Source organism: Rhamphochromis sp. 'chilingali' (assembly GCF_963969265.1).
Source record: "Rhamphochromis sp. 'chilingali' genome assembly, chromosome: 12".
Classification (NCBI taxonomy): Eukaryota; Metazoa; Chordata; class Actinopteri; order Cichliformes; family Cichlidae; genus Rhamphochromis; species Rhamphochromis sp. 'chilingali'.
This window is the reverse complement of record NC_137939.1, coordinates 22,931,877-22,954,870: the sequence shown is the minus strand read 5'-3', so window position 1 is coordinate 22,954,870 and position 22,994 is coordinate 22,931,877. Positions and strand designations below refer to the sequence as shown.

At 40.3% G+C, this 22,994-nt stretch overlaps 2 protein-coding genes across 3 annotated transcripts; one reads left to right on the top strand and one right to left on the bottom strand.

The window, feature by feature from the left end:
• Positions 1-2,105: 2,105 nt before the first annotated feature.
• col9a3 (collagen, type IX, alpha 3) lies at positions 2,106-18,296 on the top strand. Its single transcript, XM_080900103.1, has 32 exons — positions 2,106-2,371; positions 3,131-3,199; positions 4,467-4,502; positions 5,057-5,128; positions 5,264-5,317; positions 8,387-8,422; positions 8,850-8,873; positions 9,062-9,115; positions 9,880-9,933; positions 10,114-10,155; positions 10,260-10,316; positions 10,783-10,836; positions 11,338-11,391; positions 11,523-11,576; positions 11,663-11,716; positions 11,847-11,900; positions 11,980-12,033; positions 12,118-12,171; positions 12,263-12,316; positions 12,419-12,463; positions 12,553-12,606; positions 12,721-12,774; positions 13,504-13,557; positions 13,640-13,711; positions 14,257-14,292; positions 14,487-14,531; positions 15,047-15,079; positions 15,693-15,839; positions 15,952-16,006; positions 16,127-16,309; positions 16,983-17,060; positions 17,236-18,296. Exons 1-32 carry the CDS (start codon positions 2,306-2,308, stop codon positions 17,418-17,420), a joined length of 2,037 nt encoding a protein of 678 aa, XP_080756229.1. The 5' UTR covers positions 2,106-2,305; the 3' UTR covers positions 17,421-18,296.
• Positions 17,573-22,776, bottom strand: LOC308408046 (uncharacterized protein). 2 transcript variants are annotated; one of them, XM_080900105.1, is made up of 7 exons: positions 22,099-22,776; positions 21,212-21,783; positions 20,960-21,116; positions 20,792-20,858; positions 20,521-20,677; positions 19,490-19,631; positions 17,573-19,078 (listed from the first exon to the last, which is right to left on the bottom strand). In XM_080900105.1, exons 2-7 carry the CDS (start codon positions 21,775-21,777, stop codon positions 18,956-18,958), a joined length of 1,212 nt encoding a protein of 403 aa, XP_080756231.1. In that variant the 5' UTR covers positions 21,778-21,783; positions 22,099-22,776; the 3' UTR covers positions 17,573-18,955. The 2 variants fall into 2 exon arrangements, with proteins under 2 accessions (XP_080756231.1, XP_080756230.1); XM_080900104.1 differs by having other exon boundaries at positions 21,212-22,776.
• Positions 22,777-22,994: the final 218 nt, after the last annotated feature.

Here is a 22,994-nt window from a genome sequence, read left to right as displayed (position 1 = left end):
TGACTTCACCGATTTTGCATTTGGCAACTGATTTCAAGTAGTTGTGACAGCCTGCTGGCTAGCTTGCCTGCTGGGCTCCATCCATTGACTCATTTGGTTGTTAACTGGTTGTATTTGAGTACACTTCTATAGAAGAGCAAGGTTGCCTAGTGCTTACATCATTTTGCCTTAAATCGCCATCCTGCAGCCACTATGTCATTGTGAGGTTATGGCTGAACTCTGAAAGTAGCTGATGTTAGTTTCTGTGAATGTAGACCACAATATTGCCATTTCTCCAGCTCATCACAGTTAATTGCTGTATTATCACAGATAATAATACTTTTTTTCTTCATTTGTCTAAAGAAAAACTCCAGGGAAGCTTTGTTAAGACAAGTAACTCAAGTTGACTTCATTCAGTCGCAGACTGATAGACTGATTCCAACTTAGTGCCATTTTATCACCATGTTGCTGCATTGTTCATGCCACGGTCTTCAACCACTGTTGTCCTTCCAGCTACAGTCACACTAGACAAAACAGTGGTTGGAGACCACTGCCTGACCAAAAATATTGCACCTATGTGCAATCAGCTTGCAGTCTCCTGCCTCTGAAATGACCCTGATCACATGATCTCAGAAACCTGTGGAGGATGGATGGATGAATGCAAAAATACACTGGTGTTTGTCAATGCAGGGATCTAAAGCTCATAAGGAGAATCTTAAGGTGGACTCTGAATTAATAGAGAGGCAGTAAAAATGAATTAGCAATGATGTGACATGTGAGTACTTAGAAGATTTGGTTAGAAGCCTCGCAGGGGCATTCTGAAAAACCTGCAAATGTTTTGTTCACTTCACAACCTCCAAAGAAGTTTTCTTAATTGCACAATGACTTAAAAATAAAACCCAGAGATGAAATAAAGGGAAGTAATAAAAGTAAGAGCAAACCAGAGATTAGAATGAGAACATCCAGAGGGAAAGCAGAGTCAAAACTTATCCCCAATGTTCTTGATAGAAGATTTAGCAAAAGTAGCAAGGGCATCTAGAGTTTCTGTTACCATCAGCGCAAACGAGGATTTCTGTTTTCATTAAGATGGAGAAAATTGTTAGCCATCCAACTTTTGGTAGCACTTCATAATCATGTTAAACTATTAAGCATCATTAAGGTATTAGTAAGTATTTGTATAGCAATACTCCTCCGTAGTATGCCACTTCTACATACAGATACTATTATTATGATGATGATTATGATTATTACTAGCAGTGATAGCTGTACATGGAGTAACAGATGAATGTCTGTATTTATGAATAACATACTGAGGAGTAATGGTATATAAATGATGAATTAAGTACTTGCACCTTACTGATGCTTAGTGTGACATAAAGTGATACCCAAGTTTCAATAGTCTAAGCACCTGTGCAATATCTGTAGTAGGACTTAATAGCTCTATCGATCGATCGATCGATCGATCGATCGATCGATCGTGTGGTATTGATAAGAAATGTCCTTAAAATGTTCAAAATGTGCTACAGAAGATATAACAGAAATGTTAAAGGCCCCAAAACAAAACCATGTGGCAATTTTTGTCAAATTGATGAGAATCACTCCAAAGCAGACCCCAATACACCCACCCAGTATCTCAACCTATCAACCATAGCTTGGTCACTCACTGGTGACACGTTTCAGTGGAATAAGCTCTAAAAGCCAGACTGAAATTTATCAAGAATCCTGTATTTGTATCAAACAGCTGTTCTCTCAGATGCTGAGGGTGAAGACTCAACCAGCTGTTAACTATTCTATTCGACTCCTAAAAAGACAAGAATCTAAAAAGAAACTAAAAACTCATGGAAAACGTTTGGATACATCAGGAGAGCAGCAGAGCTTTCCCCGTTTACTTCTGGATAATCAGGCTCCTTTTAACAACCAGAGGTGTCGCCCCTGCTGGCCAATGTTTTTTTTTTATTTCCTGTGTTTCTTCCACATACATTTCACTGTGTGAAGTTTTTTTTTTTTTTGGGGGGGGGGGGGGGTTCTGGGGGGTAATTCGGCCCACATTTTCAGAGTCCGAAATCTTGTCTCCCCTCTGCATACTACCACCTTCTCCACCTCCCACCCCCCTCTCGCCTGTGTTCAGCCAGCTAGATTGAGTTCAGCCCCTTCGGCTGGAGGCTCGGGTTTATCTGGAACTAAAGAGAAAGCTATTCAGGAGCTGTGCGCCGCCAGGTGAAGGAAGGCTCCGTTTTGGACGCTGGGGGGGAGCGAGAGAGGACCGAGGGCCGGGGATTTGACTTTTTCTGTATAAACTCGGGTTTGTGAGGGCGAGTGGGGAGCTATGGCGGTGCTTTCTGCGCTTTGGGTGCTTTTATTGTCCCAACTATTGATATCATCCTCAGCCCAGGTAAGAGTTACTAAGTTATTACCCTTCTTTTTCTTTGCGCGTCATTGGTGATGGGTTTGTTTTTTACCTGCAGATCTCATGTAGTAAGCCAGTAATTTAAAAAGTGTGTCTTTTGTTTTGGTGACAGTGATGATGATGATGATGATGACAGAAGTGACTCTCTTCCGGCAGGTTTCAGGCAGACATTTACACACTACCTGAGAACCTGATGCTTTCTGTAAACCTTTTTCCTTAGTTGTACATATATTGTAATTAATCCTGACAAATTAAAGAGGAACTAAAATGAACAGGGGTCTCTCTGGTTCTGCAGGTTTGTTGCTCTGCAGTGTAATTGTGTGCAGGTGGCTCTCTTTTGCGCTAGTTAGTGAAGTCAGGCCGAACCTGTGGAATGCGCGGATTGGAGATCAGTGCGCACAATGAAACCTCTGTTCACTCCCTGACTGAGCTGAGCTGTGGAGCAAGTCTTTAGAGCAAAACTGTTGTATTGGGTGATCATAGCAGTACAGGTTTAATTGAAGAGGATTCTCATAGTGTTCTTACAGCACTGATTTGAATAATGATTTTCATCGTGATGTATATGGTTGCCGTTACATCGTTAATATCAGTTGTATTATTTTCTATCTCTCTCCCTCTCTCTTATTCAGTCTCACAGTCACTGTGTCAAAATATGCCAAACATTTATCACCACTTTCTGTTGCCTCCAAATTTTTACTGCATTCCATCAAAAGAGGGTTGATTCTCATTAATTTCATGTTCCAGAGGCCAGGCCTCAGAGGAGCTCCTGGCCTACAAGGACCCCCAGGGCCACCAGGAAGGGATGGCACTGACGTGAGTAGACCAAGGGTGTCTGCATATAAAAACACCTCTCTGTCACTTAGACTATTAAACATGCACCAAAGTTCAAGACGATGGGAGTTAAGAGTAGATGGTAAGCACTTATATTTTTGTGGGTAATAAACCCACATATATTAATTTATTTTAGATTTATTTTCATATTTTAAGCAAAATTGGGAGTAAAAGTACAGAATAAGAATACAGACAGATGTTGGGGTTTTTTTAACCGAAAATTTAGTTTATGTAGAAATTCACACTCAGTTACGTATGGTATACTATGGTTTGCTTGTGTTTAGGTGTGGATAGGTGATATTATTTATTAGCATTATTTGAGTGACTCCTCCCACAACCCCTCCTACAAGTATTAAATAATAATGATGGCTATTAGGTAGGCAGGCTTTAAGTTTATCTTGTGAACAGAGTTGTTCTAAATTAGAAAAACTTATGTTTTCTTGAAAAAAAACATTTTATTTTGTCTACAGTGCTCCTTAAGATGATTACAGGACTCATACAGTGTTAAGGCCATTATAGCATGTAGTTAGACAAATCAGAGAATACAGACAATGTTTTTACATTCCCCTGATGCCTTGCCTTTAAGGTTTTTATTGCAGGTAAGCATATGATGTTATAGTAAAAAAATTAATAGAGAGTAAAACAATAAAACAAGGCTTTATTTGCACAGGGATGAAGAGGAAATTGGATTACAGGCAAGCTAAGTAAAAAGAACAACTTTGCTAACGTTGCAGAGTACTCCCTTATCCTTTCTGATTTTTGTCAAACTAAACTAAAAAAAGAAAAACACTGAAAGCAAATGTTGTCCATGCCTGTCAGAAAACTTTTAGTTGTGACTCCAGTGAAGCTTTGGCTAACAGAGGGCCCATTCATACATTCCCCAACCCCGTGAGACCATCTGAAGTTACACCTCATACCTCCTGCCTGCACCTTCAGCACCCCTCCCCTATACAAACCAAACTGTCATGTGACCGGTCAGCATCAGGTCGCTGACTGGTTTGGTAGTGTTTGCTCTTCCCCAGTCACAGCAGAAGCTAAACATTGTATAGAGTGAAGCAACCCACAGTCTCACTGCTTCAGTTACCTACAACACTAAGTTACTGATGAGTATTAAAGATGGGCTAATGCTAGCTCTCCAATAAAACACTAAAGTTTTTGGGTCTGTGTAGCAGTGGCTTTGAAATTTGTCTCTTTCAAGATTAGCTTGAAAACAAATTTACTTCTTTTTTTTTTTTAATCTGATTAACAGGGTAAACCAGGACCTCCCGGTCTGCCAGGGAAACCAGTAAGTATTCCAACAATTTTAGCAAAGTGCGTTTTATTCAGCCACAACTATAAGCATGCACCTAACTGTAAGTGTTTTTCTTGCACCTTTTGAGTTCCTCAAAATAGGTCAAATTATTGTAAAATGGTGTTAAATAGCTGCAACTTGTTTAAAGACCATGATCCAGAGACAGAATTGTTTCTCCTCCACTTGAAGTAAAATGCATATCCATGAACTATGGAGCAAAGAAAGGCTGCCATTTAAATTTAAATAGTGAATATGCAACTCACTAACAATTAACTAGATGTGCAAAACAAATAAATTAAGCGTAACATTATTAGGAGTCTTTCCTACTGCTTCATAAGTAATCAGACTAACCTGCCTTCAGTCAAAAGAAAACATCACCTTGGTGCCTTAAATAACCTGAAATCAGAAATGTGTTACTTTACAGTCTTTCTTTTAGGTTTTCCCTTTAACGTGTTTACCTTTATTTTAGTTTGATGATGATTTTGTGACACAAGAAGAAGAAATCAGTTGTTTATCTGGGATGTAAATTACTCACTCTGCTTTTGTAGGGTCCCAAAGGGAAAGCAGGAAAACCAGGGGGACCAGGACAACAAGGACTGCCGGGACTTCCAGGTGTCGATGTAAGTGTCTGATAAGCAAACACAGCCAGTCCTTAAACTAACAGGACACCAGCTCTGTTTTTATCTGTACACAAACATAGAGATGCTATAAAATGACCAGTTACTGTTTAAAACATCATTGCACTTCCTCTCCAGGGTTTGACAGGTCCCGATGGTCCTCTTGGCAGGGATGGACCCCCAGGAGAACCAGTAAGTTTTTCTCAGTTTTATGAGCTTTCTGGGACACTGCGAATAAATTTAAAGATGCACTAGCTGGGTTTAAAGACCTCCTATCTACTTCACACTGGCCTTCATAATTTAGCTGAAGTCAGCCACTTGCAAGACACATGTAGGAACGTATGCATGCAAACTCTGCATGTTGATTCTGTTGCATGAAGATGCTTAAGAGGCCTAACAGGGACAAGGTCTGTGCTTTCTCTGTCAGCCTGGATTTGTCAAGCTGGCTCAGCCTCCTAGTGGGAATATTTTTAATGAGGGATCAGAATCGGATTTATTTCTACTGCTTCCATAATCCGGCTAGGAATGCACACAGTTTCCCACCAATCTGTGAAACCATGGGAGATAATGAACTCTTGCTCCAATGCCGAGGGTAAACTGGTATTATCCTATCAGAGGCACAAGAGAAGACAGAATTACAGCACCTATGACATCAACTGCTGCTGCATCTTAAAATGAAACAGGAAGGCTTTTCTTTACCATTGTGAATATATGAATATAACATATGATATGATAAAGACCGTGTGGCCACTATAAAATGGCTTCAAAGTGACCAACTAGACAGATAATGCTCTCACTCTCCAAGCCCCTTAGCAATTCCACTAATTAGCCAACTTAATGAGGAAGCTTGTGTCAACCCATGTCACTGATTACTCAGACGACTACACTGTTACTGCTGGCTCATAGTACTGAAGAGTCATGCAAAGACAAACAGGATTAAAGTGCTAAAGTCTTTGACAGAGTCAAAGTACAACTAACTGAATCAGACAAAGTAAAATCTGTGTGAGTGTATACACAGCAACATCACAACCATTTGTTTATGATTTGTGTGACAGTATGTCCTATTACACGCTGAGGAATGGAGCGAATTAGTGTAACATTGCTGTGTTACATCTGTTTGTTTGGAGTCATTTTGCCAATCGTCCTCTGAGGCACCACAAATACAGCTGGGAGGAAGTAAACAAAGGAGAACTAAAAGAAAAGAAGACGGGGCACCTCAGCAGACCACAGTTTGATCATTTAGTCCAATAACTTGAAAAATAATTATTGAAAAAGCATCTTATCACTGTGTCCTCCACAGCTAGCCTAAATCTTGGCTAGAAAACCAAACTTAGGCCCAGCCAATGAGATTATCTGTTTTTATCTTTCTATTGCTCTTTCTTTCTTTTGTTTGTTTGTTTGTTTGTTTAGTTGGGAGGGCATCATTGTATAAATATTACACATGAGTTCAAATAATATTTTATTTGTAATGTGCAATACTAAATATTTGACGATATGCTTTTGTTCTGAGACCTCCCCGTCCTCCCATGCACGTGTGAAAAAGTGTCATAACGACACACGAGATGCTCACAAAAAAGCAGTCTTTACAGCTCAGCCCAAAAAAGCCCTTTAGCTCACATATTTCACACGATTCACACGTTTTTTTTGCCGACATCTTCCAGTACTGATGATGGGAGAGTCCATCTGCTAAAGTCTTCTGCAGTGCATCCCACAGATTGTCTCTGGGGTTGAGATCTGGAATCTGTGGTGGACAATCCACGAGTGAAAATGATGTCTAATGCCTCGTGAACCACACTTTCACAGTTTGAGCCAGAAGAATCCTGGCACTGGCATCTTGGAACATGCCTCTGCCATCAGGGAACAAAAAATCCATTGATGGAAAAACCAGGTCGTTCCACATATTCAGGTAGTTAGCTGATCTCATTTTTTCAGGTACATAACGTTGCTCAGTGTACGCCTCCAATTCAGTGCAAGAATCTCATATTTTTTCTATGTTCATGTTCATGGACATTAATTCTAATATTTTGTCATGTGAGCACAAATTTTTGAGTGACATATTTAGAGATAATAAGATAAGATAACCTTTATTAGTCCCACATGTGGGAAATTTGTTTTGTCACAGCAGGAAGTGGACAGTGCAAAAGTTATGAAGCAAAAATTAGAATACAATAAGAATAAATACAGTCCACAACTGTACAGAATAGAATAAAATAAAATACTATATACAGTAGAATAAAATAAAATATACAATAGAATAAAAATAGAATACAAATGCTGTATACAACTGAGTAAAAATACAACGATGCCAGAAAAGAGTATTGCATTGTTGTAATTGTTTGTATTGTATTGTAATTGTTGTGTCAGAGGCACATATTTTGTCCAGAGAAAGCAGGAAGGAACCATCATTGCAAACAAGAAATCAAACCTTTAAAAGAGATCACAGCCATTGAATTTGAACCCAGACAATAACCTTTTTCTAAATCCAAGGTAGTAATTCTTAATGCCTAACTTAAACCAAGTTGAATTTAGGCCCCTTGCATGAGCAGTGAAATGATTTGCTCCATCCCCAACCCATCCAAGTCCTCCAACCTTTATTTTTCATTTATATGCCATAAATAGTAGCAGATCACAGATCTGATACAGCATGACAGCAGGTGTTTGGGTGGGCACGGGTTGCAAAGTGGCTTGCAAATGCACAAAAACGGCAGACAGACCAAGACAAATTCAGCACTGCATGATATTAACCAACTGGATGCATAAAGTGGCATCAGATGAGTGTTCAGCTGATGTAGCTCTGTTGTTAAGATCAGGTGATCTACCAGAACTGTGGGCTGGCTCTTCCTGACCTAACACTAGGCTGAAATGTATTGCCAAAACTATGGAAGCTTGCGTCGAGATAGACGTTGTACTGTTTGAAACTATTTTTTTCATTTAGAATAAGTTGATGTTTATCACCAGTACTGTTCATCCTGCTGGAATAGCAGACTTTATTAACACATAAAACACAAACTGTTGCAGACAGGCTACTTTAAAGCTAAAGTATATATATAAAAAGGAAAAAAATCGGAATTTCTGTTATGTCTATATGTGAGCATTTATTGTAGCGTCTCTACTTTACAATATAAAGTGCCTTGGGGTGAGTGTTTTTATGAGTTGGCGCTATATAAATAAACTGAACTGAATTGAATAGAATGGGCCTTAAAAGTTTCTGCTAGGTGTGATTATGCCTGAGAGGCTGATTGTGATTTTGTGTATCTACAGGGTGAAGCAGGTCCTCCTGGGCCACCTGGACCTCCTGTAAGTAACCCCACATGTGTAAAACCTAACAAGCCTTTATTTTCCTCTTCTCTTATAAGTAAGCGCATGACTGAAGCTACTGTTACACAGAATATTTCCCTAAAATACTTTTACCCACAGTAATTATTAAACCTACAGCAGTTGCTTTTTTCCGACTTTATTATTTCATGCTGAGAGAATACCTTTCTGTACTTGTGCTCCTGTTAAGTCAGGTTTATGATCAGCTCTTGCCTGACTCGCGACAAAATGTGACACTCAGTGTCACATTTTGTCTTAGGATTACTCAGATGTCATATACATAAGCGCACACTAGCCTCAAAGCAACAATCCATGAGAAATATTCTCATGGTGGATATTGTTTCAGTGTGTGAATCTAATCATTTCCCAGGTGTTTGTGACTTAATTTGCCTTCCTGTGTCTTCCGTAGGGCAGAGGGAGACCAGGAGCTTCAGTGAGTACACAGCACTGTCTTTTTATGTTGTTCTGGGGGAGTACACCTGTGGTGTCCTTTTTTTATTTATTCATTTTTGCTTATTTGCATTCTGCGATTAGATGCTCGTTATTCTTTGATGTAGTTCAGACAGTGTGCGGCATATGTACTCTGGTGGCATGCGAACACCCAGTCTCTTTTGTTTCTAGGGACTTCCCGGCACCAACGGGTTGCCAGGCGGACCCGGACCCCAGGGCCCAGTGGTGAGTGTCTCTAATTAAGATCTCCTGTCATCATTAAGTGATTTCTTCATTCAAATAAGAATGAGGTAGTCTGTTTCATTTCTGTAACTACAGGAAACTCTTATGTTCCGCTTGATTTTTAATGTGAAAAGATAATCGCAGAAAATGTATACACGAGCCTCTGCAGCAGAAACAATAAGCTACAGTAAAGCTAACAGATCCTGTGATCTCAGCTTCAAATCAACCACGACAACATTGCCCTAAATTTCTGTATACTGTAGCAGGAGGATAAGAATAACCACTGACCGAGAAGGACACATCGTCAGTGTTTCTACTGGGTCACACTTTATTTAGGCTGAACTCAGCTCATTTGTAAAAGCTCAGTAGGTTTCCAAAGACCCCGCAGGCCTGTTAGACATCAGTGCAATGTTCAGGCTACTCTCAGAATTACTATAGCAACGGGTCATCGGTTGTTCACTGAATAATCATAAATAGTGTTTGATATGGGTTTTCTACAAAAAAGGTCTAGCAAGACGTTTCCTTTTTAAATTAAATTATTCTGATTGCTCTAGAGGTTTCAAGTTTACTTCACTCTGTACAGTTAAGCTCAAACAACAGTGTGAAATGAAAACAAGAAAATCACTTTTTTTTGAGTATAGTACAAAGAAAATTCCTGATTTTAATCTAGTTCCATCACAACCTTCCAAATTAAATAATCACGTCTTTTATCCTGAGATGCTGAAGGTGCTTCTGCTTCCCCTGATGCTCCTCTGTGTGTTTCTCAGGGTCCTGAGGGTCTTCCAGGACTACCGGGACCTACTGGCCCAGATGGACTCCCAGTAAGTGCAGTTATCATTGTATATCTGGTGTTGGTACAGTAGCCACATTGTCATATTTTCCCAGTCACCCAGTGGATATCAGGAAAAGCACTAAAAAACAAAGAATGCAGCAAAGTCACGTTTAAAGTAAATGTCGCCGTATTTCTCACTTGTGTGTGTTGTCATTATTCAATCTTTCAGGGTCTTCCCGGTACACTTCATGATCTCAATGGAGACCTTCTGGTAAGTGTTTCTTGTGAAAACGGTGTGATTGCAGAAAAATGAAGATGTGCTCTCTACATGCACTGGCTGTAGAGGTCTCAGTTTTTTGTCTCTGTACTCTGCAGTGTCCTGCAATCTGTCCCCCTGGCCCGCCTGGTCCTCCGGGAATGCCGGGATTCAAGGTAAACAGAGTTTTGGGGGGTTTTGTTTTGTGTTGTTTTTTAAGCACGATGCTAGACCAAAGGTGGCCGACAGGAAAGAGTCATACTATAAAAAGCAATTTAAGTAGCACTAACAAAAGTGTTTCAGAAATGTAAGATGACCTTCTCAGAATGCATCTGCTGCTACAGCCTATATCTACTAACCTACCAACAGCAATGTAGCATGGCATTGCTCATGAAAAAAACAATGTATGGAGTTAAAATGCACAAAACTAAATGTTTGGCATTGCTTAAATGATCCGTAGTCCATCACAACTGCACAGAGGAAGCTGTGTGGTGAAAAGAAGAAGCAGAGGTGTTATTGTCATACAGTTTATTAGATCTAGATCACAGTAAACCCAAAATGTTGCTGAAATCTCCCAGTGTGTAAATATAAGCACTCGGCCTATGACGGCATTCACTTCTGTGTGTGTTTGTGTTCATTTAGGGTCACACTGGGCATAAAGGAGACAAGGGAGAACCTGGAAAAGATGGAGAGAAAGTGAGTTAGATATATGGCTTGAAGATTTTTTCCTGTTTCTGTTATTATTATTTTATATTACGGCGGAAATGAGCTTCCTCCGAAGGGTGGCTGGCCTCTCCCTTAGAGATGGGGTGAGAAGTTCGGCCATCCGGGAGGGGCTCAGAGTAGAGCCGCTGTTGCTCCACATCGAAAGGAGCCAGCTGAGGTGGTTCGGGCATCTGACAAGGATGCCTCCTGGGTGAGGTGTTCCGGGCATACCCCACCGGGAGGAGGCCCCGGGGCAGACCCAGGACACGCTGGAGAGATTATATCTCTCGGCTGGCCTGGGAACGCCTTGGTGTTCCCCCGGATAAGCTGGAGGAGGTGGCTGGGGAGAGGGAGGTCTGGGCCTCTCTGCTTAGGCTGCTGCCCCCGCGACCCGGCCTCGGATAAAGCGGATGAAGATGGATGGATGGCTGAAAAGAGAATCAACATCTTTCTGTGATTTAATGTTTACATTTTGCCCTGTTTTGTCTGTAGGGTGATGCTGGACCACCGGGTCCACCAGGTCTTCCTGGCACTGTGGGTCTGCAGGTGAGATTTGCCCACATAAGTTTTGCTGATTTAATGCACTACGAAAAGGATTTTCTGAAGAATTATTTGATGATAATAGGTTGTTGTTGTCTTTTGTTGTGCTTTCAAAATGTTCAAATGCTGTGTTTCAGGGTCCACGTGGTCTAAGAGGTTTACAAGGCCCAATGGGACCTGTAGGCGACAGAGTAAGCAGCTTTTACCTGTTTTCACTCAGTAGATGTAGATTTGTGTCAGGGTGTTTCTTTTGACCTCGTTCTCTGTTTGTCCCCAGGGCTTCCCTGGTTTCAGAGGCAAGCCTGGCATCCCTGGCATTATTGGAAAGACAGTGAGTCTCCCAATGTTTATATCACAAAAATAGAAAGAGTTTATTAGTCCTGGTTAGTAGTTCACAGCTTAAATAAATGGCAGATCCCATCAATGAATAGCTGTGTGTGTGTTTAATCTGATGTTTCCAGGGTGGTGGCGGAGAAAAAGGACCACAGGGATTCAAAGGACCCAAAGGAGAAATAGTATGTAAAAGAATTTTGATCTGTGATTTGAGCGTATACATAAGATGTAAATATCAAGTCTCAATGTGTCTTTTAACAGGGTAAAATTGGTCCCAAAGGAGCTTCTGGTGGACCAGGGCCCAAAGGAGAGCCTGTAAGTGCAAATATACAGAATTTAAGATTCTATATTTATATAACCTGTCAGAACAATGCGAGTCATATCTGATGGATTCAACAGGGAATTCCTGGCAGAGATGGCAAAGACGGAACCCCAGGGTTGGATGGTGAGAAGGTAAGATGCTTTTTTTTTTTTAAAAAATCTTTTGCTTTAACTGCTTAATTAAAGAGATTTTACACCAACTATGACGTCTGTCTGCTGACAGGGCGATCCTGGACGCCACGGGGTAGTTGGAGAGAAAGGACCAAATGGCCTTCCTGTAAGTGTTATTAATAATCACCACTTTCATCACTGCCATGAGAATCACCTTCACTTTCTGTGCTTTATGATGTACATTCATGTCATTTTTGGGGGGTTCTAGGGTCTGCCAGGAAAGGCTGGTACAACAGGATCTAAAGGAGAAGCTGTGAGTATCACCACAAAATCTATTCTAACTTTAAAACTATGATTAGAAACATAGAGGAAAACTGTTATGTTCTCGTTCCTTTACACCAGGGTGATCCAGGAAAGCCCGGGGAGATGGGACCCTCTGGAGAGCCAGGGATTCCTGTATGTATCTGATGGTGCTTTTAGGGAGTTACAGTCTAATGTGTCACTTGACCCAGCAGGTGAGCTCTCTAAACTTTTCTGACTTGTCTTGCAATTTCTTTCACTTCTCTTCAGGGTGAGATTGGCATCCCAGGAGAGAGGGGGATAGCAGGTCCAAGAGGAGTGGCGGTAAGTTAATGATCACGCTGTATATTAAGTGAAATCGTGCACTACCTGTTGGTGCATTGCTGAAATTCTAGCATTGCTATTTTAAAAAAAAAATCAGAAAAAGCCTCAATATAAGCTCTGCCACATTATTAAAATTCCTGCTGCACATCTTTTGATTATAACCCATTTATAGAATTTAGGCTTAGGAGTTTCCAATACTTTAAAGTTTGCTTCTTTAATGACCAGTAGGCAGTTTTTAAAGCACAATGGCTGAAAAAGAGATGGGATTAACAGAGCCCAAAGTAAAAGGCTAAAACGAGGAGCAGTCTACAACATGGTACTAAATTGGAATTAAATGAACCACTGGCCTTCCATGTGAATGATAATCTCGAAGAGTGCTAGGAGTATTTTTCTCTGATTCAGTGACTTACTAAGGTGGAGTAATGGAGCGATACCTACAGGGAGAGCAGGTATTCATGAGGGAAGAATTTATAAACAGAGAGATCTTTGTTTTTCACATCAGAGCCTGCGGCAAGGAAAGAAAGATAAAACTCGCAACAGAATTAACACCCCTACTATCACACAACGCACTGCATAATAAATCCTGCCTCACATAACAACCTCCTGCATTTGTTTAGTTTCTCTTACCCGAATCAAAAGAAGGAAGCATCATTAATTTCCAGTGCTTTTTTTTTTTTTAGTGCTTCATGTTTTCTAGAAAAATGACATGACTATGTCTCTTTCTGACAGGGAGGTATTGGACCAGTGGGCAACCCTGGGCCTCGGGGAGTGAAAGGCTTCCAGGTAGTTGCTTTAAATGATTTATCATCATCATTTTTTCTTATTACTATTTCTTAATTTAATGACTTTGTGTCATGTGCTGCAGGGAGTCAAAGGAGACTTGGGAGATCCGGGTCTTCCAGGACCAACGGGAATTCGTGGAGAATTTGGTGACAGGGTGGGTTTTTAATTATTCAGGAGAATGATGTCCCTGTAACATCTTAAAATGTCTATTTTGTCACCCCAGTAGTCCAAAATGCAAATGTGACCAGTTTACAGCTGAAGTAGAATATGACAGCAAGAAATGTAAAGTGATGGAGTGACTGACTTATTTGTTGCTAAAAAAAAAAACAACCCCAGTATAAAACAAACATGGACATGTGTGGGTGTGTCCCCGCGTATCTCCACACAATCACAGTGGAGACGTGTGACTGTCCAGCTGTGTTCACGTTAGGACACTGTATCCCACTGTATTACCATCCTGTCTCAGTCTTAGTGGTATAAACTCAAACTGCAGCCCAGCACAGACACAAAGTGGCCTCCTGTTCAGAACATGAGGACAGAACAAAGCCAGCCTTTATACCAGTCCTGGTTCCCCTCAACCAGCCCACCGTGCTTCCTTTCATCCCCCACCCCCATCCTTTTCCCAGCCAGCCGGCCTTCAATAAATATCTCTGCATGCCTCTTATTTATTCTCTCATTCTCTTTTTTTCAATCCTATAGGGCCCAGTCGGGGCTTCTGGACCTAAAGGAGACATGGTAAGTCACCAACATCTCCACTGATGTCCTGTGATAGTTTTCATCCAGCTTTTTGAAAAGTAAACTAAAGAAATGATTATTTTATATGTATAGTCCTGCAAATACATCGATTTTTCATAAGCTTATAAGATGAAAGACTTTCTTCAGTTATGAGTTATGTCACATGCAGTTCAGATCTCACGTTGTCATTTCAGGGTGTTGCAGGAAGTGATGGGTTACCAGGAGAGAACGGAGATCCTGTAAGTGTTTTCGTCATTGTCTGAATACTAACACTGTGCGGTGTTCGTAACCTACAGAGCAGTTACTGTGTTTGCAGTAGTTAGTTGTACTCTTGGTACAGAGGCTAAGACCATTCCACCTACTCAAGTACATGCACATGTCTTTAACGCACTTCATTGTTTTGTACAAGTGTATTTGGCTCTACGGGTCCTTTCACACGGGTTTTATGGTGCTGGACAAAAAGTTTTAGGGAGGTATCTTTTAGTTTTTGCTGCCAATGGATCAGAAAACACTGAAAATATGGATATTTGTACATAATTATAAACAATTATTTAAATCTACTTATTCTGATAGTGTATTTCTCTGTATTTTAGCATGACTTTGGGCTCTTATCTATTGTCTTTATCCCCTCTTTTTTTTATTCAAAGCTGCATGAAAGATGCTGTACCAAACAATGTTTGACTGTTTGAATGCTGCATACTGTTCTGTAATATAACGTTTTCAGAATTATCTAAAACAATGTCCTTATTTCCAGGGTCCCTTTGGGCCAGTGGGACAAAAAGGGCAGGTGAGCTATATTTCCTGTCACATTTTGCAATGTTTTGTGCTTTTACATCTTAGAAATCAGCTTTTTATCACCAAACTATTAACATCTATTAACACCAAACATTTATCAGATGTTGTGTGTGGGTGTAATTAGCAGCAAGTTTGTTCCAAACTCCCTCTGTTTCTGCTCCCTCACTAAACATTTAAAACTGGCACCTAGCTCTGAGCTTTTGCCTACTTATCAGAGTCACTGCACATGATTCAGCCTCACATTCCATGTTTAATAGGATTAATTAGAGATAGGTATTGCTGCTTTAGCTTTATTGGCCTGTTTGCTGCTATGGCCACGAGGGAAAGGCGAGTAACATTAAGCTGCAGCACAATTTATGTAATTAGAGACAGCACTGATGAGCCACCCTCTCTTAGTCTCATTTACTGTTTGCTGTGCTAGTTGGAGTAATTATCAAGCAACAAGATGCCACCCTCGCGTTGTTTCAACAGACCCACTTTGCTCCTCATTTGGTGTTTAGTCAGCGATCAAATGTTATGGATGTTTTCAGCTTCAGTTTGGAATAAATCAATTTGTTTTTGCAAACATAATGAGCGATTTAACAGATAATTGTTGTTGATTGTAGCCAGGGAAGCGAGGTGAACTGGGGCCTAAAGGCGTGACAGGTCCACAAGGAGAGGTTGGGGGAAGAGGGCTTCCAGGAAAAGAAGGCCCAATGGGCTTCCAAGGGGAACAGGGTGTGCCTGGACTTCCAGGAAAGAGAGGTGTACCTGTAAGTGTGCTGTTCTTTTTTTCTTTTTCTTTTTTGACTGCACAAAACTACCTGGTTAGAACATATAGATGTAAATGGTTTCATATAAACTGCCTCAAATCTGGTGTTTCAGGGTAAACTGGCAAGTGAGCAACACATCAGAGAGCTATGTGGCCCAATGATTGATGGTGAGAGATCCTAATTCAATCTTCACGTGTAACTCATTCTATTGTCAAATATATATATGTACCGGTATATATTTTTTTAAATGTGGGGTTTTTACCTTTTGGTGCTTCTCCAACATGTAGATCAGGTTGCACAACTGGCTGCCAACCTGCGAAGACCCCTGGCACCTGGAATGGTGGGCCGCCCCGGCCCTCCAGGGCCGCCAGGAAAGCCAGGAGTTGCAGGCTCTATTGGGCATCCAGGTGCCCGAGGTCCACCAGGGTACCGAGGCCTGCCAGGAGAACTTGGAGATCCAGGTCCCAGAGGTATGAAAAATAAAACATGTCACAGGAGCACAAAAATAATTTCACTGCTGTTTAGCCTTACGGTTGCATAATCAGATGGTTAACATCAATGATAGAAGACATACTCAGATCCTTCACTCAAATAGCAATAGTACACAAGTACCAGTAAACACGTTGTATTAAAAGACATATTAGCAACATAACAACTTAACTATTCAAAAATAAAAATATTCATTTTAGCTGGAAAGAGATTTAATCATTCATTACTTCAGTGTAGAAACAATACATGAGATATTTAAGGCTGCTGATTACCAGCAAAAGATTGTGAGATGATTATTGGGCTAAAAAAACTTTCTTGCTACCCAAATATGAATTCTGTTTTCTTACTTTTGTTTGCTTTTCCTTACTAAAATATTGGATCATTTGATCTAGCTAAGCCTCGAGCAGTTACTTCCATAAAACCATCCCGAGTTTTTGGGGTTAAGAGAGAGCCATATTTGGTGGAAAAGCTAATTAGTCATGACAAAAAGCCCCACTGGGATTTTTATAAGAGGCAGCAAGACACAAAGGTTTGAATTCACTGTAAAGTTTAAACTGGTATAAAAAGGAAACATGTAAACTGTACTTTAGCACAACACCTATGTAAATGCACTTTGTTTCCACCACCGATTGAAATTTTCTGCTTTCACAACAGGTGATGTTGGTGAGGCAGGTGATAAGGGATTCATTGGTAAAGCCATTGATGGGCCTCCCGGAGACCAAGGATACCAAGGTATGTGCTCTCATACGGAGAACTTCCATCTGAACCAGTCATTTTCTTTTTTATACCTACATTTGAACTACTGTTCTAAACATCCACTCATCTCAGACTTTGACTTGTCAAACAGACATAAGTGTATAAGTCTTCTATCACTCCTGCAACTTCTAACTACAGCACATTCCCACAGGTCTTCCAGGGGTACCTGGAATTGTTAAAGATGGGCGCGATGGCTCTCCAGGAGATCCAGGTGAGCCCGGAGAGCCAGGCAGAGTAGGCAGGACTGGGCACCAAGGACCTCCTGGAATCTGTGACACATCAGCTTGTCAGGGAACATCACCTGCTGGGAAATCCTCTAACCCCAAAAACAATTAAGCATAAGTTCCTGCACCCTGACACCATCCACTCCGAGGTGAGAGTTATAAGTGAGGATAAAAGGAATGAAAGAAGAGAGTGGCCACAAAAAAAAGTCCTCTTTATTTAAATACATGCATCACAAGTTGGGAAGCGTAACATCAGACGGTGTGATATTTCTGACAAAATAGAGGAACATCCAGCGAGTGACATGAACATCAGCGCAACTGAGAGACAAAAAAACAAACAAACAACTTTATGATATGAAATGGAGAGAGGTAAGGAGAAGTGCAAGAGAACAACTGCATTGATCCAAGTACTATCACATGACAAGACTTGACTTACAAACACCTGGAAAGTGAATGATGAGTCCTTTGTGTATAAAAACTTTGTACATGTTGCTTCAACGCCCCAAACACTTTGATTAACATCCTTCTGCAGATAACACTAAAAAAATGGTGACTGTCTCTGATGTGAATGTGCATTTATCATGGCCCATTATGTAAATCACAGATGTTACCTCAACATGGAAATAAGTGCAAGAAGCATAAAAGCCTCTGTGGAGGAGCTGTGTATGTACTGTAAAAGGAATAAAAAACAAAAATCCAGGTTCCCAGACATTGTGTAGATTAATGCAAGACAAAAAAGATTTGAGTCTTCTTTTTTTTTACAGCTTGTTTTCTGTTATTGTTTTTTTTATGACATGTGAATTTGATTCTTCAGACTTCAGAATCAAAAGCAAAATAAACTCATGAAAGCATAAATCACACATTGTAAAATACAGTTTAAGAATATTAGGAACAAAGTATTTTATTTTTTTTTCCCAATCTGCAATGACCACATCCACTATGTACTACCGGTGCTGTAACTATTAAATATACATGACTTTAAATACTATTTATTATTTGTGGGTGACTGTTGTATGTACAGTAAGATGCTACAGCGACATGTTGTAAGAAAGAACAAATAAAGCCACTTTTCAGTAAAACATTACTCTTCTCTACATATCAAATGAACAGTCTGCTTTTCAGAATACTCTGCTGTAAACACTGAAATCAAAAAAGTCCATTAACTAACTAGGAAGTAACACTTACTTTGATACCAAACTGCTTAAATATCCAAATACAGAACAGATGTTGGCAGGCACTCAGTAGAAAACATTCTGAATGAATAAAAACCAACAGAAAACAAGACATTAAAGTGCAATTTTGAATACAGGGTATAAATACTGCACATATTATCAAAATAAAATAGTTGAAGGGACGGCATCTGCCAACTAGAGCGCCGCCTGTGCTTTTCGAAGAGAAACAGCGCCATCTGTGTGTGGAAAGCCCTTCCTTTCCAAAAGGTTGATGTGTTAAACTCGGCCCTCACACTACCTGAACTAATCCTTCCAGTTTCTAGATCGTTGCAGTGTGATCGAAAGGATATATTTTACCATGTCAACAATACTTCATCTTAACCCCACACCCACACCTCACTGGGCAAGCCTGAGCTACTCTGACAGTTGAATTTAGTTTAGTGGCTGACATATAGAAGAAAACAATGAGGAGAGGTCACTGCTCTGCTGCCAGGGAAATGCTGCTCAGTGTCTCATCCATCCTGTGGTGCACTGGGTCCTGACCTGAGCTGGACTTACCAAAGCGTTCTCTCTCATGAGCGAAGACTTTCTGGAACTCCTGCAAACAGAAGAATTGGAGGTTGAAGTGGTTCATGACACATAGTACCAGAGATGTTTTATCTTCCTGCAACTCTGTAGCTGTCTAGATCGCCCTTCTGGTGGCGGTAGTGCATGTTGTAAGTATGGCGTGATTTTATTTGCTGCGTTGTACATTTTTTTTCAGCATAATCTAACTGCAGCAGATGATTTCTCTCAGTTAAAACAATAAAGTTTATTTGATTTTAAACTGTAAAAATGTGAAGACTTTAGTTTGAACTCTAAATAACAAAAGTCACAAAGTTTCCTTCACTAATTAGACAGGCAGCAAGGGGAAATGTAATTAACTCTTATCTTCCAGCCACAGCTTTCTAGTCTCAGATAATTCAGTTAGAGGACACTTTTCATCAATCACTTTTCTACACATGCCCACCTCTTTAAAAGTGTCTCCATACGTTTTAGTAATGTATCTCAGGAAAGCTGTGGTCCACTGCAGGGTGGTGACTTTGTCCGTCTCCGAGTCACAGAACGGCACCAACGTGTTCAGTTCATCACAGCACAAACGAATCCTCTTCCTGTACGACAGCGCAGACAATGCAGATGATTTTGAGCGATGCAGTCCTGTATATTTAATAATCAGTCATCAGTCACTAAGAATTCTTTGGTAACTCGTCAGCAGTTTCAAATCATGAACCATTTAACTTCTGAGTGTATCGGTTTTAAACTGATTTAGCATTTGCATAGGAATCAGGTTTCTTTTCAGTCCTCAGTGACACTCTTATTTTAAATCAAAATAAATCAAGTTTCCACATAAAGCAGCTAAAACTAATGATCACAACCCAAAAGATGTTCAGTTCTGATGCGTTGCTGTTGCACTACTTATCTGAATATATTCAAACGAGGACTGAGTTCACTTAAATCATGCCATCACCACACTGTGAGTGCGAGGCTCTGAGAAGAAACTATGAATGCACTTTTGGTAAAAGGACTGGTTCTTATTTAGCACTTTTCTACTCTACTCAAGCACTCAAAGCGCTTTATACAACATTCGCCCATTCACGCAAGCACTTTCTATTACTGAAGGATGCATCAGAGTACAATATGGGGTTCGGTATCTTGCCCGGTGATACTTTGGCATGCAGACTGCACAAGCCATGGATTGAACCACCGACCTTCCAATTAATAGATGACCTGCTAAAACAGAGACAGACAACCACACATATTCAACTACAGCCACCGCTAACCAGTGCACCACTGTTCCACCCGAAATAGAGGACAAAATGTTTAAAATTTGTAAATAGTTTTCTTTTTGTGCCTAAATGCAACGCCTTTTAAATCTCTGACCTTGAAAGCAAGCACACTTAACACACTTTAAGCATCCCAGGATATTCCTGAAATGCAAATGTTTATCTTGTTGCACACTGGATGCAGGGACGCTTCCATGTGTAACCTTCGGCTGCTCACCTGCGCTCCCTCTCCTTACTGTTGTGTCTCTCCCGGCGCTGGCTGAGCAACATACTAGATCTAGCAATTTTCCTCCTGCTGCTCTGTGGCTCTCCAGCAGAGTCTGGGCCGGCTTTAGCAGCTTTGGGTATCACCGCAGCAGGTATCACCGCATCCTCTGTGGAAAAAACCCAAGCATGTGAGACCAAGTTAGACACAGCCTTTCAGTCCATAATTGTAGCCAACAACACAGTTATGGCTTATGAAGAAATATTAGAATACTAATTATTACTTTCTAGATTAACCAAAGGCAGCTCTTCTGCTGGGTGAAAATTTAAAACGCTCTTGGGGATCATAACCTGAAATTAAATCAGAAAAACCAAGGATTAAACAGTGGGCTCTGCTTTACCATTAAGAAATATTAAAAGCACATTGATTTGTTTTTTTTCCCCCAGCATACCTGTCCACACGTGTTGGTGACTGGGCCATAAACACCCTCTATATATGAACTAGACACCCCAAAAGAATTTGCTCTGTCCATTTTCACCCACTTCTGCTTTGGAGGATGCGTGACTGTCTCTTGAACCTCTGCAGACTGCTGAAGTATTGTCAAAAAACTGAAACATGACATATCACACAAAATGAGTACATGTATGCTATACTTTAATAAAATGATAGTCACATATAGTATATACATATCTCTGAAACTTACTTGCTGAGAACTGCAGACTGTATATCTTGTTGTCTTGTGGTTTCAGCACACATGGCGCTAAATCTTTTCTCTAAGCAAACTCTAGCAGCTGGTCTGGTGCGATTCTGTACAGACTTCTTGTCACTGGTAAAAGGTTCAGCTGGGCTTTCTTCAGCTCTAATTCTGGCCAGCACAAAACCTGGCACCTCTCCATAAGACACTGGTGTCTTTTCTCCAGGCATTACTATACAGTGGTCTTCATTTGAAGTTGATAGATCAATAGCCTGAGCGCTTCTGAAGGGAGAAATCACTGTGGATGTGGCCTGTTCTTTGACCATCACTGTAGAGAGGTGACATCTGACATCTGGAAACTCTGACTGTGCCTCCACATGGGCTTGGAGAAGATGCTGAAGGTGAGAACAGTCAACCTCTGTCATCTCCATCAGCCCAAGCTCACTGCCCAATACCTCCCCATGTTCATGGGTAAAGCATCCACCTTGACTCACAATCATTCCAGCAGAGTCACTTATCTGTTCTCTCGATGAAGGTAACACATTGATGTTTTTACAGGTTGAAGAAAAGGACATATTTCCCTACAGATCAGGAAAAATATTAGATATAATACAGACCACTTACTCTAAATACTTTGTTACTTAAAGTTACTCTTAATGTTAGCTAAAGAAATTGTATAATTATAATTTAGGTCGTGAAGGTACGTTGTCGTGAATTTTAGCTTAGCTACAATTAGCAAAGGAGACGTTGGCATAACCTGGGCAAAATCAACAGGCTGTACCGCCATTTTAAAACTTGTAATACTATTAGAAACTCCAGGGCATTTAAAACAATCAGTCTTAAGTTATACAAATGCATAAAAGGTTGTTATTACTGAATTAATAAAGTCTTTGTACCGCTTTCTGTTCGGGGATTAGCACGTATTAATGCTTGGCCTCAGGCTGTAACGACGACCGTGTCCAGTTACCGGCGCTAACCTTCTCCCCGTCACAGATAAACCTCCGATTATCTCAGTATACAATCATTTCTTTAAGCTCGTAAGCGGAACTTTAAACACAAAAACAAGCGGAAAATATACGAGGGGTCCTAAAGAAAACCGACAGCTGTCATCATAAATTACTTATGTCAAATTAGAAAATGTTATTTTTTTTATTGATCAGTTAGGGGGCGGAATAGTCCTACTTTTTCCACGCTTTTCTGTCATTCAGTATCTTTTTGGCGATCAAAAATAGTTAAATATGTTACATTTTTATACAAAAAACAGAATATGTAAATACATTGATTGCAGCTTCTTGAAACTTCATGGTTAGACAACTACATTTATACATGCGCATAGATAGATAGATAGATTTCCAGATTTTCTGTTTTGATTATTTGATTCATAAAAACTGAAAGTGTGTCATTTTTTAAATGAATAAAAGCATTTGCGCCTAAAAAAAAATTAGCACAATAAAAAAATATCTTAAAGTCTTTAGATATATAAAATAACTATCTAGTTTGAACCTCGTGGGGTCCAAAACAGACTGTGTCTCATGTGTTAAACCTGTTATGGTCTGGTGAACTTTCCAGATTTACCTCATCTCCTGCTCTGAGCAACCTGGGATAGGTTTCCCCCACACAAATGACCCTACCTTCCATAAGTCGTTGAGAAAATGAATTAAATATATATTACAAAGAAAAAGAAGTTTAAGCACCACCCCTAACAGCACAACTGGCCAACATAGTACTTTTCTACATAACAAAAACTGTTCCACAATACTCATTCACATTGCAAAAACTGTAATGACTTCCT

Coding starts and splice junctions, on each gene's coding strand:
- col9a3 (XM_080900103.1), top strand. CDS start 2,306: ATGGCGGTGCTTTCTGCGCTTTGGGTGCTTTTATTGTCCCAACTATTG. Junction 14,293..14,486: donor CTGGACCTAAAGGAGACATG/GTAAGTCACCAA, acceptor TTGTCATTTCAG/GGTGTTGCAGGAAGTGATGG. Junction 17,061..17,235: donor CGGAGACCAAGGATACCAAG/GTATGTGCTCTC, acceptor ACATTCCCACAG/GTCTTCCAGGGGTACCTGGA.
- LOC308408046 (XM_080900104.1), bottom strand. CDS start 21,777: ATGTCCTTTTCTTCAACCTGTAAAAACATCAATGTGTTACCTTCATCG. Junction 20,859..20,959: donor TCACCAACACGTGTGGACAG/GTATGCTGGGGG, acceptor ATTTAATTTCAG/GTTATGATCCCCAAGAGCGT. Junction 19,079..19,489: donor ATGGAGACACTTTTAAAGAG/GTGGGCATGTGT, acceptor TTCTGTTTGCAG/GAGTTCCAGAAAGTCTTCGC.